Below are 16,111 nucleotides of genomic sequence, written 5' to 3'. Positions count from 1 at the left end.
TGGCCCTGCTGGTTAAGCGGCTGCCTTTGGCTCAGGTTGTGATCTCGGAGTCCTGGGACTGAGTCCCGCATCCGGCTTCCCCCTGAGTGGGAACCTGCTCCCCACCCCCTTCTCCCTACTGCTCGTGGTCTCTCTCCCTCTAATAAATAAATAAATTTTTAAAAAAAGTCATAAAGCCCAGAAGAATAAAGGAACTCTCTACTTTACCCTATTTAGAAATGACGACAGATTTTCATGAAATGTACAGAGTTTGCAGACTCACAACCGGTCGCTCTCACTCAGTCATTTCATACAGCTGCCCCCACTTAGATATCAGCTTCAGCCACATGACACAAGCATCTCCAATTCTGTGTTGCAGAAAGATTCTAAATTATGGTGTATAAAGAACATGGACACAGAATTCACGAGAAAAAAGATAGCTTTAATTCCTTCTGTGCTCAAACAGGGAAAGGCTTCTATCGTGATGCTCGAGCACTGTACCACGGGAACCTACACGTCTCTCCTGTCACAGACACTAGCACTGTCAGGTGATCAGAAGTTTTTATGATTGACAATAGTGCAGACAAATGTGGTCCACCTTCCCCTGCACAATAATGAAGGAAGCCGGCATTCTTAAATGACTTGCTTCAATTGTTCCCCCTCCCCGAGACTAAAAAATACTTCCTTTGGTCAAATGAAAGAGATAAGGAAGGTTGTGAAAATAATGGATAGATTCAGGGGGCGCCTGGGTGGCTCAGTCAGTTAAGTATCTGCCTTCGGCTCAGGTCATGATCTCGGGGTCCTGGGATCGAGCTCCAGGGCGGGCTCCCTGCTCAGTGGGGAGCCTGCTTCTCTCCTCCCTCGGCCCCTCCCCCCACTCATGCCTGCTGGCACATGCACGAGCTCTCCCTCTCTCTCTCTCTCAAACAAATAAAATCTTAAAAAAAAAAAAAAAAAAAGAAAGAAAGAAAGAAAAAGAAAAGAACAGGTAGATTCAAATACTCTTTTCAAAAGGTCAGAAGCAAAATGTTTCCACTGCCAAGTAAAGACCCGAATTTAAATTGTTCAGTTTTTTTAAAAATCTCTACAGTTTATATCCCAGAGTACACTGGCAGGTACATGAGAACACAAGAACATCAGCTGGGTGGCAGGACCAAAGCTGCTTTCCTTCACATACTGAGAATATTCAGGAGAGCAGAATACCGTCCGCCTGGCAGCTGCTACTCCTACCCCTTTCCCCGGAAGTGGGACCACAGGCCCCCATACAACAGTCTTCCCGCCTCCGGCATGCACAAGGGGAGAACCAGCGGGCTACAGAGTCAGCTTCTGGATCCATTACCTGCAGCACAGGGCTGTTGTCAAAATTGTAGGCACTGGGCCTTCCTTCTAGAGTTGAAAAGGCCACGTTGCCCCCAGTTAGAGGGGAAATGTCACTGAATTCATCAGTGCACAAGGCCTGCTGCTCGTCTCCGCCTGTCCTGATGAAGCCGCGGTTTGCCTTGGAGTAGGTGTTCTCGCAGGAGCCACTGTAGTACTGGTAAGGAATCCAGGGCCCGTCTTCCCGTGTGCGCTTGTAAATGGCGAAGCTCTCAGGGCGGCTGGTGTGGAACTTGAGGCGCACATATGTGATGTCAAAAGCTTTTCCTGTGGGACAGACATGAAGTTGGTAAGTCATACGTATGAAGCAACGAAACTCCCTCTATTCCCAGTTTGCTTAGGACCCTTACAAAGGACAGATATGCCCTAGATGAAGATGGTTCCAGAACCCACAATACATTGGTTGCGTCCGATAGGTATTCTAAACCTGGAAAGAGTGAGCCTTTTCCCACAGACAGGACTAGTTACAGTTTAGGTCACAAGTTGGCTTATTTAAGACACGCATTGGTGGAATCTTGTTTGCCATGAAAAATGGTAGCACTGTACTTAACACAATTAAACAAAATCAAAATTGCATTAAAAAGTACACTTATTCTTTTTTTTTTTTTTTTTTTTTTGAAGATTTTATTTATTTATTTGACAGAGAGAAATCACAAGTAGACGGAGAGGCAGGCAGAGAGAGAGGAAGGGAAGCAGACTCCCTGCTGAGCAGAGAGCCCGATGCGGGACTCGATCCCAGGACCCTGAGATCATGACCTGAGCCGAAGGCAGCGGCCCAACCCACTGAGCCACCCAGGCGCCCAAAAAGTACACTTATTCTTAGTGCTGGTGCTTCAGCAAAAGCAATTTAATTTACAAACAAAGTATCTGCCGGCTTTCTAGATGGGTATCCTGGAAACTTTCAAGGTATTTAAAAACTCCCTCCCTTAACTATTACGTTACTTCTTGATGCAGGAGACTATCACGAGCAGTATTCTTCTACTTATCTACCAAGTTAAGAGAGGAATTTCAGAAAGAAAAAGAGAAAAGGAGCGATTAAGAGATGAGGCAGGGAGTAGAGCAGGAATGAAGAAAAAAATTCCTCCAGCAGCTGAACAAAGAAAAACAAAAGAGATAGAGAGAAAAAGGAGGGGGTGGGGTTAAAGAAGTTGTTTGCATTTGTTCAAAGAATATGCAAGATCCGAGCACCAAGCCGGCAAGGACAGCAAAAGGGGGAGCCCCTGGGCTGCTGTCTCTGGAGGACGAGCCACTCCTCAGACAGCTTGCTGGGGCAGCGAGGGCACAGTCTGATGGCTGGGGCAGCCAGCGAGGGCACAGTCTGATGGCTGGGGCAGCCAGCGAGGGCACAGTCTGATGGCTGGGGCAGTTTGGCTGCCAGCCAGCATGCCTTCAGGTGGGTCAAAAAGAGCGCAAATGTTTTTGATCACCTTCTGTTCTCCAGTTGGGTCTTCCCATCTCTGACAATATTTATTCTCTGCAACCTCTATGCTATAGTGAAGATCACAGATTGGTCAGCAAGTATTTGTTGGGCACAACTACATGTTCAGTCCTATGCTATACAGTTCGGAGGACAGGATGTGTTAGACTTAAGAGGTCCTTGCCCTCGAGGAGCTTACAGTCTTTCCTTCCCAAGGGAATTAATTCTGCAGGAAGCACCATCCTCATCCTCCCCTACAAAGCCCAGAGAAGAGGAACTCCTGAACCCTCTCAGAAGGGTTGCCAAGGAACTCCTGCTAACCTCTTACTTCCTTGTGCCCACCCATCCGCAGGGGAGAGGGAGGGAGGGTCACAGGTGGCCTGGAATCTCCTCAGCTCACTCTCCAGCTGCCTGCCTGAGGGCCCCTCTCCTCTCCTGCGCACCGCAATGCAACACAGCGCGTCTGCCTCTGTGCCAGGGAGGCCTGCGGCTGTCCTACTACCAGATGGGGACCGCATGGATGAGTCCAGCTGGGCTGCAGAGGTGGGGAAGGGGGAGAGCTGAACGCCCACCTGTCACGTGTCCACATAAGTCACGTATTCCATTCTTTAATCCTGTAGTATCCGCAATAAAACTAAGATGATGAGCTATACCTATTTCTTAAGTGATCCAGATCTTAAAGGAGAAGTCTGATTAATTCCCCCATACACCCGAAATACATTCACACACACACACAATCTTGAACACGGAGGTGTGTGGCATGATGGAAAGAACACAGGACTGGGCACTGTGAGGCCCGAGCTCAGGGCCTAGCTCCTTCAGTTACTAGCTGTGTGATTTCTGCTTGGCCATTTTCTCCTCTGCAAGAATGTGGGGGATGACCCCTGAGCCACCTACCTCAAAGAGCTGTTGGAAGGTCAAATTAAGATCTTGCATGTACCTGGTTAACTGTAAAACTCTATACACACATAAGGCATTATTCATAATAGAGTTTAGAAGAAAATTCCTGAATTAGGATCCTGGATATGTTCACATATAAGGGTCTGATTGTCCCAGGGACTACGTAGAGTTGCTAGAGAACCACATACAGATCTGGATCTTCTACCCCAGATGCAGTACAACAGTTTGAGGAGACACAGGTTTCGCAAATCCCCTATACCACCTGTTAGAAGAATGAAAATGTAACCTCTATCTCTTTACTGTATCAAACATGTTAAAATGTTACCCTTGAATGAGGGTGTGGATTTACACTGTAGCATCTATGGCATTCCAAAGACTAGGTAAGACATGCTGGAATGGTAAAACAATCAAGTTTTATTCAGGAACAGGTGGTTTGGGATGTTCAAAGGCTTCCTCACTAATCTGGGCGTTACAGATTACCCCTGCTTTTCTACTCTGTCTCCGTGTCTGACATCTCATTGTTCTTTAACAACTCAACCTGCAGGAGACTGTATCAAAGGAGAGAAGATAAAGTGGAGCAGGGTGTACGGTGGTCCCCGCACCAAATCTGCACCACAGAGCCACCCTCTGAAAGAAGCCAGCTCATGTGGTCACTCTCGCTGGTGCCACAGACCCCAGGCAACGGGTGGCAGGACAGGACATGAGGAAGCAACTTTGCTAGCGTTCAACTTGGAAGCAAACGAGTTTTCTGGGGCCGGCCCTACCTCACTAAGCCTTGTTTCCAGAGCTGCCTTTTGCATTCCAACCCACAGCCATAGTTGGAAAAGAAAAAGGGCTCAGTGGCCATGGGCAAAAGAGGCTCACACATTCCACAGGACAAGACAGCCACAGGCACTGCCCTCAGAGTTCAGGTCAATCCCGCAGTGGACCCAGGCGATGGCAATTCCGTGTGATGAGAGCTTTGAAGGTGGAAATGCACAAAGTTTGGGGAGCATGGGGGAAAGTCACATAAGCTGGATTTGCGGCATCAAAAAACATTTTCTAGAAGTGACATCTGCATTCGGGACCTGAGGAATGCAGAGGAATTCCCTAAGCAAACAGGGATCAGCTGTCCAGGCAAATGAAACAGCACGTATGAAAGGCCCAGAGCACACAGAGGAGCGATCACTGAGGAGCTAGAGTTGCGCACTACGGCAAGCGCTGGAGAGTGGCTGGACATGGGCTCCACGGGAAGGAGCACAGGCCGGGCCTGAGGCCACCTTCAAGAGCAACACCTGCCTAAGGGCAATGGCGAGCCACTGAGGCATTTACACGGGAAATACACAAGCAGATTTGACTTTTACTATTATTAAGATTTTATTTATTTGAGAGAGAGAGAGAGAGAGAGAGAGAGAAAGAGAGAGGCAGAGAATGTGAGCCAAGGGAGGGGCAGAGGAGGAGGGAGAGGGAAGGAGAGAGAACCCCACGCAGACTCCACGCGGAGTGTGAAGCCCGATGCCTGAGATCATGACTAGGGCTGAAACCAAGAGTTGGCCACTTACTGCCTGAGCCTCCCAGGCACCCCCAGATCTGACTAAAAGTCAGATCACTCTGGCCACTGCCTCTGGGTAGAGAGGAGGTTGGAAGGGACAGGACTAAAAGTGGAGGGAACAGTGAAGAAGATGCGGCAGGAGTCCTGGAGGCGACAGTGGCGTCAGCTGGGATGGAGCGAAGCGAGTGCGTCTGGGTCAGGTGTAGGAGGCTGACCTCAGGAGTAACTTAGTAACTGATGGACAGTAAGGGGGAGAGGGCGCCACTTCTGAACCCCCTTCTACTTTTAGCCTGTGGACATGTTTCACGGTCAAAGCTCCTTGGCTGGAAATAAGATGGAAGGATTAGAAATAGTATTTCGTTTTCTCATTTAAAAACAAGCAGAAGGAGAGTAGACGGGTCCCCTGTCAGACAGGACCGAGGAGGTTAGGCAGGACCGGAGGCGGGGGAGGGGCGCGGGATGGGAAGAGGAGGGGGAGGGGCGCGGGATGGGAAGAGGAGTTCCGTCTTGCATGTCCTAGCTTTGAGGTGTCTGTAGATCATCTGACAAGAGGAAATGTCTGGTAGGGAATTGGAGGTGAGTGGTCCGGAACCCCAAGAGAGCCGTCTGAGTCACAGTCTCTCCACTCCAGCAAGGATGCGGAGTGAGGAGAGAGCGGACTTTGGAGATGGCTCTGAGGGGCGTCGACATTTAAAGCACAGACCGCAGGTGGAGGCCTGTAGGGGAGGCCGTGGGGCTGGAGAGGGGACGGCAAGTAAACGAGACAAACATGGAAACCAAGAGCACTTGAGGAGGAAGTCATCAACGGTGTTACAATACGCGAAGAGTCATGTAAGGCAGTGACTGTGATGTCCACTGTCACCGCTGTACTCAGTGTCACCGCTGCACTCCGGGCCCCGTGGACAGGGTGGGTGGGATTGAAGATGAACCGCAGATCCGAGGCAGGACAGCAGACTCAGCGGAGTGCGGTCAGTGACACGGGGTTGAAGGGCAGGAGGGCAGCGGTGGGGTAGGATGCTGGGTTCCAGGAATTTTTCTTTCTTTTTTTGTTTTTTTGAGATAGAAGGGAGGAGTCTGTATTACACGTTTTTGTGCTCAAGTCAACGGAAAGGGGCAAGGCTCGACATGGAAACAAGGCTGGGCAATAAGAACTGCCTCATCAGGAGAAACCTCGCACCCTTGCTTTCCAGCTGAGTGCAAACGTAAGTGACCGAATAGGTGTTAGCACATGGAAGATGAAAGAGTTGTGATGACTTTATCTTTTCTGTGCAGTGAAAATCAAAGGTACCTGCTAAGGGGGAGGAGTTGAGAGCAAAGCCAGTGGGGAGTATCTGCAGAGAGGGGACAGACTTCATAAGAGCCACTGCAGAGGCCAGCAGAGGAAGCGGACCAGAGGAAAAGAAGACCTGCCGGGCAGAGACAGGGCTGCTGAGACAAGGGGAGGAGGTCATGACTTTGTGCAGGCATCTTTGTACAGGTGTAATTTTTAATGGTCCCCTTCTTTGCACCCTGCTTTATAGATAAGAGACAAGGGGACTGAAATTACTTCAAGGAACTTGGAATCTAATCTGAAAAAATCGGGACACCGATACAGAAAATGGAGAAGGGTCAAGTCTTGAGTTATCTACCAACCATCACCTGTGGTCATGGATAATCAAGAACTGGGAAACCAAGGAGCTGGGTTTCACTCCATTAAACAGCTGCCAGTGAGACCCTTCAAGTATGCTTACCCTCATTCTCTCTCTCCCTCGCCATCTCCCGACTCTTTACCTCTCCATCCTACTCATTTCACAGTGGACAAAGTAAAACAGTCTAAATGGTAAATAGATAAATAGAACACAAGACCGAGTCTTCTAATTACCAGTCCAATGATAGGTGGTCTACTATTTTTACACTGTGGGAGCATGTGGACGTAGACAGTATGACTTTAAGATAAAGAGGCCAAGTCAAACAATGAAGAAAGTCAGCAAGCAGACGTCTAGAAAGTCTTCAGCCACTTGCACAACGAGAACATCTTCTGCCCTTTGCCTTGCATTCATGAGCCTGAAGACCGACCATGGATATACACACCCTCGGGAAAATATTTAGCTTCTGAATGTTCCATTGCATTTCCCCCTCCTCCTGCCCCATTCCTTCCATAAACAAAAACTCAAGTACAGATGTTTAGAATGAGGCGCACAAAATTAACTAATACTTCCTGCCCCGCATCCTTCAGTTGGTGCTGGCTGGGGCAATGACAGGAGGGGAGGGGGCCGTCTGCACAATGAGAAGCCAGCCTTTGTTCACGCGGGGCCAAGCCAAGGAATTCTGCTTAAGCCTCCTACGTGGTGAAGTATTTCTAATCTCTCTGAGTAGGGGAGAAACCCTTCCTGTCTTAGAATTGGCTTCAAGTACTGACTGCCTGGGAATATAAATGCTTCTCTGTTATGTGCAGCTCAGAAGAATTCCATGAGGATCTTGTGAAACAGCCCCCTGTACAGTGAAGTCATGAATGACAATGGCTATATAGAATTTCACGAAACTTCAAAATGCCCTTCCGTGGCCTGAATTCAATGAAGAAAACTAGTTCATTCTACAGTATTAAGTTAGGAGTCACTGATTCACTATTGTTCCCATGTACTAACTCCTTACAGTCAGAAAAGGACTGTTCTCCTTGAAGTCAAGCTTGATCTTAGCAATATAAAGCCTGTAATATGGTTGTAGTACCTAAAGTCAATTAGAGAGGGTAGACGTTTAGGCTACGCGATGGGATTCTCCAAACACAAACAGTTAACACAAACAGTAGTCACAGAAAGCAGCGATCTGAAAACATTTTCATTTTTGTTAGTATAACCGCTGGTTGAAATAAGAGTTCCCAGGACAATGTGTCCAGCTGCGTACCAGCTGTTATCATTCCACCTCAGCGGACAGATGGTACAAACACCGCCTGGCCAGTCAAGATGACCCAGGGCCAAGTTCATGCTGAATGTGGGATCCCGAAGTAGACACAGATGGGTGACCAGAAAGCAGAAAGATGAACAGTCACACACAGAACGTGTGGAAGTGATATGGGTACACAGAGTTCATGCCAACCTCTAGAAAACCCAGTTCTGCCTGTCTGCCGAAAAGCTCATTTCTATTGTCTAAAACTCATCCTCAAAATAATTTGATAATAATATCGTTTTCAATAACTTACTCTCCCATGGCTTTTCCCTAAATGTCAGTGCTCCTCTCTCTGTCAGTCAGCTAAATGCCAACAGGGCCAGGGGACAATTCCATGTGAAGAACATCTCAGTCCGTGCAACTTAGGAACTGAGGACAAGCAACCTGCACAGCTTTGTATAAAATAGTCCTTTTAAATTTAATTCATTAAAGCAAATGCAATGGAACTTAAATTTGAGAAGTGTAATTGATATTCAAATGAATAAATGTTTCAATAGCCCAAAATTCCTGAATACACGTGCTATCGCACATGAGCCTCCGTCCTGACAGGACATGCTGAGATTAGCAGCACCAGACTATGGAAAGTCCCAACTGCAAACTGCCATGATGAAATCCACAAAGCAGGCAGGCAAAGAACCAGTGAACATAATCACATTAGAGTTCTCTTCTTTCTTTTTTTTTAAGATTTTACCCATTCATTTGAAAGAGAGCACAGAGAGAGAGGGAGAAACAGACTCCCCACTGAGTGGAGAGCTTGGCACGAGACTCCATCCCAAGATCCCAAGGTCGTGACCTGAGCTGAAGGCAGATGCTTAACTGACTGACTCACCCAGTTACCCTATTTTTTTAAAAAATATTTTATCCATTCATTTGAGAAAGAGACTGCACAGAGGGAGAATGAGGTGGGTAGCAGATTACCTGTCAGAGTTCTTTTAAAAGCTAAAATTCTAGGGTTGCCTGGGTGGTTCAGACAGTTAGGCATCAAACTCTTGTCTGGCTCAGGTCCTGATCTCAGGGTCGTGAGATCGAACCCAGAGTTGGGCTCTGTGCTCAGCATGGAGTCTGCTTGAAGTTCTCTCTCCCTTTCGCTCCCTCTGCCCATCCCCCATACTCTAATAAACAAATTAATTAAATGTTTGTTTTTTTTTTAAAGCTAAAACTCTATGCCAAAGCTGTTTACAAAAACAGTGCTATGGTTGTAACAATGGAGCTATGGGGGGGGGGTAAGGTTCTGAAGTTGACTGGCATGATTTGGGGGAAGATAAACCTAAAATCTTAGGAAAACTAGATGTTTCCATAAAGTACCAATTTAAAATTTAAGCCAAAGAAGACAGTTCTAGTCTCTTCCTACCACTCCTCCTACAAACTAGCTCTTGGTGCTACTGGTAAATAAGACCACGGCACCAACCTAGTATAACAATCCTCAAAAAATAAAATCTTCCTGCTTGTATTACCCACCTGCAATACCCCAGAAATGCCACATACTCTCCAGCAAACTGAAGGGTCAAACGTGATTTGGCGTAACATGCCAATTAAATATGAGATCAGACATCCATTCTCTGAACAGAGAATGGCTAGAATATCCGAAGACTAGAATATCTGAACAGTCTTGGAGAGGACTTTCAAATAGGTACAAATCACTGTTAAAGAGAAATCTTTCCTATTATTTAGACACAAAATAAACTTATCCTAATTTGTCTATCTTTATAATTTTATTTGAAACTTTCACCAGAAGACACAAATTCCCAAGTAAGATTCCAAGCCAGAAACTGGGCCTATGCCTTATTAACCCCAACCTCGTGTTTATAAGACTCAACAGCAGCCCTAATTCAGGCTAGTGGGTCACAGGCATGCCTGCAATCCTTGAGCCAAGCTAAAGGAATGAAGCCAGCATTTACTCCCACTCATCCAAAAAGAGGCAAAAAATCCACTCTGCTGAACAACAGAATTCCAACAAGGAATTGACTGACAAGTGGAATTTAATGGAATTCCACAGGGAAAGTAGTTAATTATAATACTAAGGAAATAAAATCAAGACATAACGAGGCAACAAATACACAAGGTGCAAGGAACCCATACTTTAAAAATGTCTAATTGTTAAGATGTGGAAAAGAAAAAAGACACATGATTTCACGAGAAGCTTAAGTCTTGTTCTGTAACATTCACACACTATTGAGAATTGACTAATTTTGGGCTTTCATCAACAGAAAAGTAAAAAATGGTAAAAGAAGAGTGAGAAAATTTGAAAGAAAGGATCCTAATCTACAGTTACACGGTGTGATGACAGACAAAGATGACTCCACCCCTCCCCGCAAAGTCATAGGAAGTTGACCAACAGTGTATTTTATTTACTCAACAACTACTCGCTAGGTGAATTTAAGCGAAAGTCGACCAAGCTATTTGGAATACTCAATCCTTCATTTTGTGAGAATGCCTTTTCTGGTTTCCAGTTTCTTTAATTCCTAATAAACTTGTCCCTTATTCCCCCTAGATCAATTATATTTGTATAATAGTAAGAAAGAAGAAATAGAAGAAATAACTACAGACACCATACAATATGTTAAAGGCTAAAATATCTCTCTCAGTTTTCACAGTTGTTTGATTTCCTACCTCAGCCACCCATTAGGTCAAGGATAATAGCCCAATTGGTCTTAATAATTTCAAGTCCAAATCCTTCCATTCATTCAGCAAATACTTAGCGAGCACTGGGGCTCAGGTGGAGAATCAGACAGACAAGGTCCCAAAATTGCGGGGATGACAGCACAGTAGGGAGTGGGGTAGGTAAGGGATAAATGACAATCACAAAACAAAAATGTTGTGTGTTAGATGATAAATGACACAATGAAGAACAAAGGGGAGATGGAAAGCACAGAGAAGTGCCATTTATAAATACACTGTCGTCAGACACCTGGCTAAGGGGACATGTGAAGAAATGAAAGAGACATGGAGGGAAGAGCATTCTAGGAAGGACAAGTGCAAATACTCTCGGGCAGGACAATGCCGGCAAGACCTGGGGAAGGGTCATGAGGCCGGTGTGGCTGAAGTAAGAGCGAAGAAGGAAAGTGTAGGGGGAATGTGGTCAGAGAAGACAGGATTGGAGACAGGGAATAAAGACAATTTTCCAGGTTCTTCTGCTATCAAGAAATAAGGTGGGGGGTGCCTGGGTGGCTCAGTGGGTTAAGCCTCTGCCTTTGGCTCAGGTCATGATCCCAGGGTTCTGGGATGGAGCCCCACACCGGGCTCTCTGCTCAGCGGGGAGCCTGCTTCCTCCTCTCTCTGTGCCTGCCTCTCTGCCTACTTGTGATCTCTCTCTCTGTCCAATAAATAAATAAAATCTTTAGGGGAAAAAAAAGAAAAAGAAAGAAGGTGGTAGATGGAGGAGAGAAGAGGGGTTTCCAGGAGAAACTGCTCTTTAAGGTGGGAAGACAGTGCATGTCATGTCGATGAGAACGATCCGTCACAACAAAACAGTACGGCTCTTCCCCGGTGGTGGAGATGGAGGAGAGCGTGTAAGGGACACCCACTCTGGCCCACAGCGAAGTTCTGTAAGACTTCTCAAAGACGTCCCTCAAGAGAGAATAAATAATGGAATTAACAGTGGTCACTGTAAGTGTCTAGATTAAAGAGCTATCTGGTATCCAAACGGTTCACAACCACAGGAGCTCTGGAAGGCCACTCCCCAGTAGAGCCAGCCCAGGGTAAGCTTCCACCACTGGCCCCTGGTAAGGACAGCCTGTCAGAATCTGGGAAAGTAGAAAACTTATGAAAAAGTGAAAATTGTTGAGTCTCATCCCCAGAAGTTCCATTTCTATTAAGTTCTGGGTGAGTTCCCAAATCCGTATTTTCAAAAGCACCCTGGATGAGTTTTATGTATAATTAACTACATGGGAGGAATATTGCCCGACTGTCAACTCTTTCTTATCTCGGTTCTCACCCTTCAAAAAGAGTTGGGCAGGAAAAGAGTTCTGAGCTTGGCGCTGCCCTATGGAATGAACTTGGGCTCCCATGAGTGGTAACTATGATTTTCACACGTCAGGATTTCGAGGTGAAATTTATTGCAAGTGTTAACTGTGCAGGCATGAGCGGCGAAGCAGAATCACAGCCGTCTTTCTGAAGCCACGTTCAGACGGTACACTCATAAGGGCTGATCACTTCTCCTCCCAGGAGCTGGGTGACTGGACCAGCTGAATCCCAACTCCCCAACATTTTTCTCCATGCCAGTTTCCTCTGCTGGCCAATATGTACCCTTGAGGGCCCACTTCCCAAGGAAGTAGAAATACACTGATTTTTGAGAAAGCTTGCCTGCTGCTGGGGTTTCACAGCGCTATTCTTTCCATGCAGATACCGGTCAAGATGCCCTTAAACCAAATTCCCCAACCCCTCTTGCTCCTGTACTTCCTCCTTCCTTCTCCGGACAATTACTAATACTTAATAAAATGATAACAAAAACAACAGCAATTCTCAATGGCAAGAAGCAAATCTGGAAGCCAAGAATTCACTTCTGCTTCGGTACACTCAGAAAGATAAGAAAACACTTTTTCTGCTTTGTGTGAAAGCCTAGACTTGTTTCATCCAGTCTGTGTCAATAATGTTGGCATTTTTCAGGGAGGGTGTTACGTTCTGTTGGCTCAAGACCGGTGCAGAAAATCTTTACTTCTCAGAGAAGAAATTTCAGGTACTAATATATAAATTAATATATAATGTAATATTTTATATATATATATACACACACACATTATAACTATATAGTAATAATTATGTATATGTGAAGGGAGACTTAAGAGCACAGTATTCAGGAATTCATTTTGATGCCGGAGAGAGGGAGAGGAGCAGAGAGGAAGGAGGAAGAGAGGCAAGGGAGAGAAAAGGGGGAGATAGAGACTGAGGAAGTAAAAGACCAGTCTAAAATCCAGAATATCAATTCTGGATATCAGTATCAATATCCAATTGATATTCTGGATTTTCCGTACTCTCAGAGCATTCGCATCTCATCTACAGGGAGTGCTTTCTTTTCATTTCAGAAATACTTTGAAGTAACTGATCCCATCTCCTTCCAGACTCCAGCCTTAGGACACATATTTAGTCGTTTAGAATTCAAGGTTGACAAACTGGAACCTGCAGACTGAACCGAGCTATTTTGTAAATAGCTTTCCTGGAACAAAGCCACGCCCATTCATTTGCACTCTGTCTCTGGCTGCTTTCGGCTTAAAAGGGGAGAGGTGAGCAATTTTGAGAGAGCATGCACGGCCTACAATATTTACTACGTGGTCTTGCAAAGAAAGCAGTTGTCAATCCTGATCTAAGAAATCAGAGACTGTAGGAACAGAGATTTCTACTAAAACCTCTTCTGTCTCGCCTGCAGGCCATACTGTTTTAAAATCTGGTCCAAGGAAACCAGAATTTTTCTTCTATTGCCACAGAAAATATGCAGAAAGTTTATTCAGAAATTTTACAAGATTAGTAACAATTCCAATATATCTGATACAAGAATTACTTATTACTTCATAGGGGGGAAAAAAAAAGTGCCCCCTTTTTCTTTCCTGGCAAACAAACAGGCAGAAAGGTCATCAGTTAAAAGAGGAGGGATGGACGGACGCCTGGGTGGCTCAGCCGGTTAAGTGTGTGCCTTGGGAGTGGGTTATGATCCCAGGATCCTGGAATGGAATCCTACACGTCAGCCTCCATGCTCGGTGGGGAGCCTGCTTCTCCCTCTGCCTGCTCTGTGTTTGTGTTCTCTTTCTCTCTTCCTCTGACAAATAAATAAAATCTTTAAAATAAAAAAAGAGGGGCTGTAATTTATTTCAGAAATCAAATCTACAATTACCTCTACAGCCCACAAAAATAAAACAACCAAGCAGAAAGACAGAGGAGATAGCAGTGCTGTAAAAAGTAGGACCATTTTTCCAGGGGTGCCCCCTCTGGAACCCACCCAAGTGGAGACTTACTGAGCAGTTAAGAGCAATGAAAAGAGGGAAATGGAGACATCAGCTCAACAGCGTATCACCACTGGAACAGAAGGAAAAATGACGTGTTGATAACTGCAAATAAAGTGGAAAATGCAAGTAGATCCCATTCAGATCTCTGCTAGAACCTCCCTCCATTGTCCTCTGGGTAGGAATTCAGTCCTTCACACAGGCCTCCTTGTGCTTCTGCTCTTCTAAGCGGATGGACAGTTTACATCATGAAAATCCTCTGCCAGCTGGCGCTCTGTCCACAAGCAACTGATTGTGCGCAGATGCCTTCCTAAGATAAGGATAAATGAATACCCTCTTCTTCATTTTTCATTCATCTGCAGAGGCATGGAAACGCACGCCTATACACTACCTTTTAGAAACCAGAGTTTATGCTCTTCACATAGCTTCATCTCTCATGAGCTGTGCTTGAACTCTCTATTGCGTTCCTGATTAAACTGTGGCCACGCCGAAATCTAACATCTACGCAATCTCCCCAGACTATTTGTAAACAATCTTGCACTCCCAGATGTGAACATGTGCTTATTTTTTCTAAAGACTTGAACACTGAATATCCCCTAGGATAGCCTTAAGTTTAGAACATTGGATAATCTACCACGATAAGAATCGAAACTTTCATCCAGAAGCCGATCTAAATTACTGGCATATTTAGTGTTAAAAATTAAATAGTTGTGTTCAAATATGCTTTTTTCTAGTTAAATCACCTTCCCTTGAATGTACATTATGCTTCCAGAAACTTGTTTTACATTTCTCTTCCATTAAAAAGTAGTCAAGAGTTTTCAATATCCCTTTCCAGTGAGAAGACACTTTTTATGATCATGACTGGAGCTGTTTTTATACATTATGAATATCCCATCCCTCTCCAGTGAGAGGATGTCTAAGGCAAGAAGACCATCTGACCAATTATTCACATAGCATACTTCGGATAGGTCAGTCAGATTCCTAGTACTTCAAAAACATAAGCCTTTCTTATCTGCTTTCGCTTCTACACTGAGAGCAAACATTTAGCAGCGCTATCAGAAGAAATGTTCTTCAAATCTACCCTTCACCATATTTCAAACAGACAGCGCTACAGTTCTCATCCAGGGGAGTGTTTCACACGCACCACAATGGGGCTTGTTCTACCTTTCTATTTACATTTTGGAGGACAGCCAAAGTCTTTTCTAGTTCTCTTTGATCTGATGCCAATGACTTGGTATCTGACACCCACCTGGAAGACATTCCCTTAGGAACCACAGGACCAAAAAGGAATTGGAAGGAGCAGGAAAATACCATATAAACACATCCTACATCCTCTCACTCTCCAGCTTACCAATCTGTGCAAGTTATTTGATCTGGTGCAAATTCCTTAGACATGTTATTGCAAGGGATTCATAAATCCGAACAACTCTGCTTCATTTTGTACCTTCAAGCCGTTTCCTAACAGTCTCCAGCATAAACGAAAACCTCCGGACCAGCTTTGCCATGGTTTCCATCCACGTACCATTTGTCGCCCCAGAGTCACCCTCCAGCCTTTACTCCTGCAAACCCTACCGATCTTTCCAGGTTGAGTTCAAGTACTATGGTCTCCATGACACTTGTGTTACCATCTTACTTTTCCGAACACGTGGCACCTCCTACCCAAACCGCAGAATTCAGTACTTAGTATTACTTCTTTGCGTAAATTTCTTTTACCCTACAAGAGAGTAACTTACTCACAAGCAAAGGAATCCATCTGTACTTTTTGGGTATCCTCTACAACAGCAAAATTTTTTAAGTTTTTCTGCCCATGACAAAACAACACAACAACAAACACCTTATATCGCAACCCTGAACACACAATTCCCTACGGTGCTACCTGATGCTCTGTTCTATTCTCCATTTTATTTGTTAAAAGTGCGAGTTGCAGCTCACTAAATCACTAAATCGATCGCTATGACATAAGGGAGCTGTAGCCCACCGTCCCTCGGGCACTGTACTTGACACAAACCAGGTGCTCAATAAATATGTGTCTACTGGACTGACTCATCTATT

At 45.3% G+C, this 16,111-nt stretch overlaps 1 protein-coding gene across 1 annotated transcript in view; it reads right to left on the bottom strand.

The window, feature by feature from the left end:
• LAMC1 (laminin subunit gamma 1) overlaps positions 1-16,111 on the bottom strand; it is a 124,040-nt gene that overhangs the window by 43,138 nt on the left and 64,791 nt on the right. The window contains exon 2 of the mRNA XM_004767975.3: positions 1,319-1,623. Within this exon, the coding sequence (XP_004768032.3) occupies positions 1,319-1,623 (305 nt within the window). The remainder of the gene's footprint in view (positions 1-1,318; positions 1,624-16,111) is intronic.

The sequence above is a fragment of the Mustela putorius genome, unplaced genomic scaffold, assembly GCF_011764305.1.
Source record: "Mustela putorius furo isolate JIRA1106 unplaced genomic scaffold, ASM1176430v1.1 tig00537335_pilon_pilon_pilon, whole genome shotgun sequence".
Classification (NCBI taxonomy): domain Eukaryota; kingdom Metazoa; phylum Chordata; class Mammalia; order Carnivora; family Mustelidae; genus Mustela; species Mustela putorius.
Note: the sequence above shows the minus strand (reverse complement) of the source record. Positions and strands in the feature narration are given on the sequence as shown.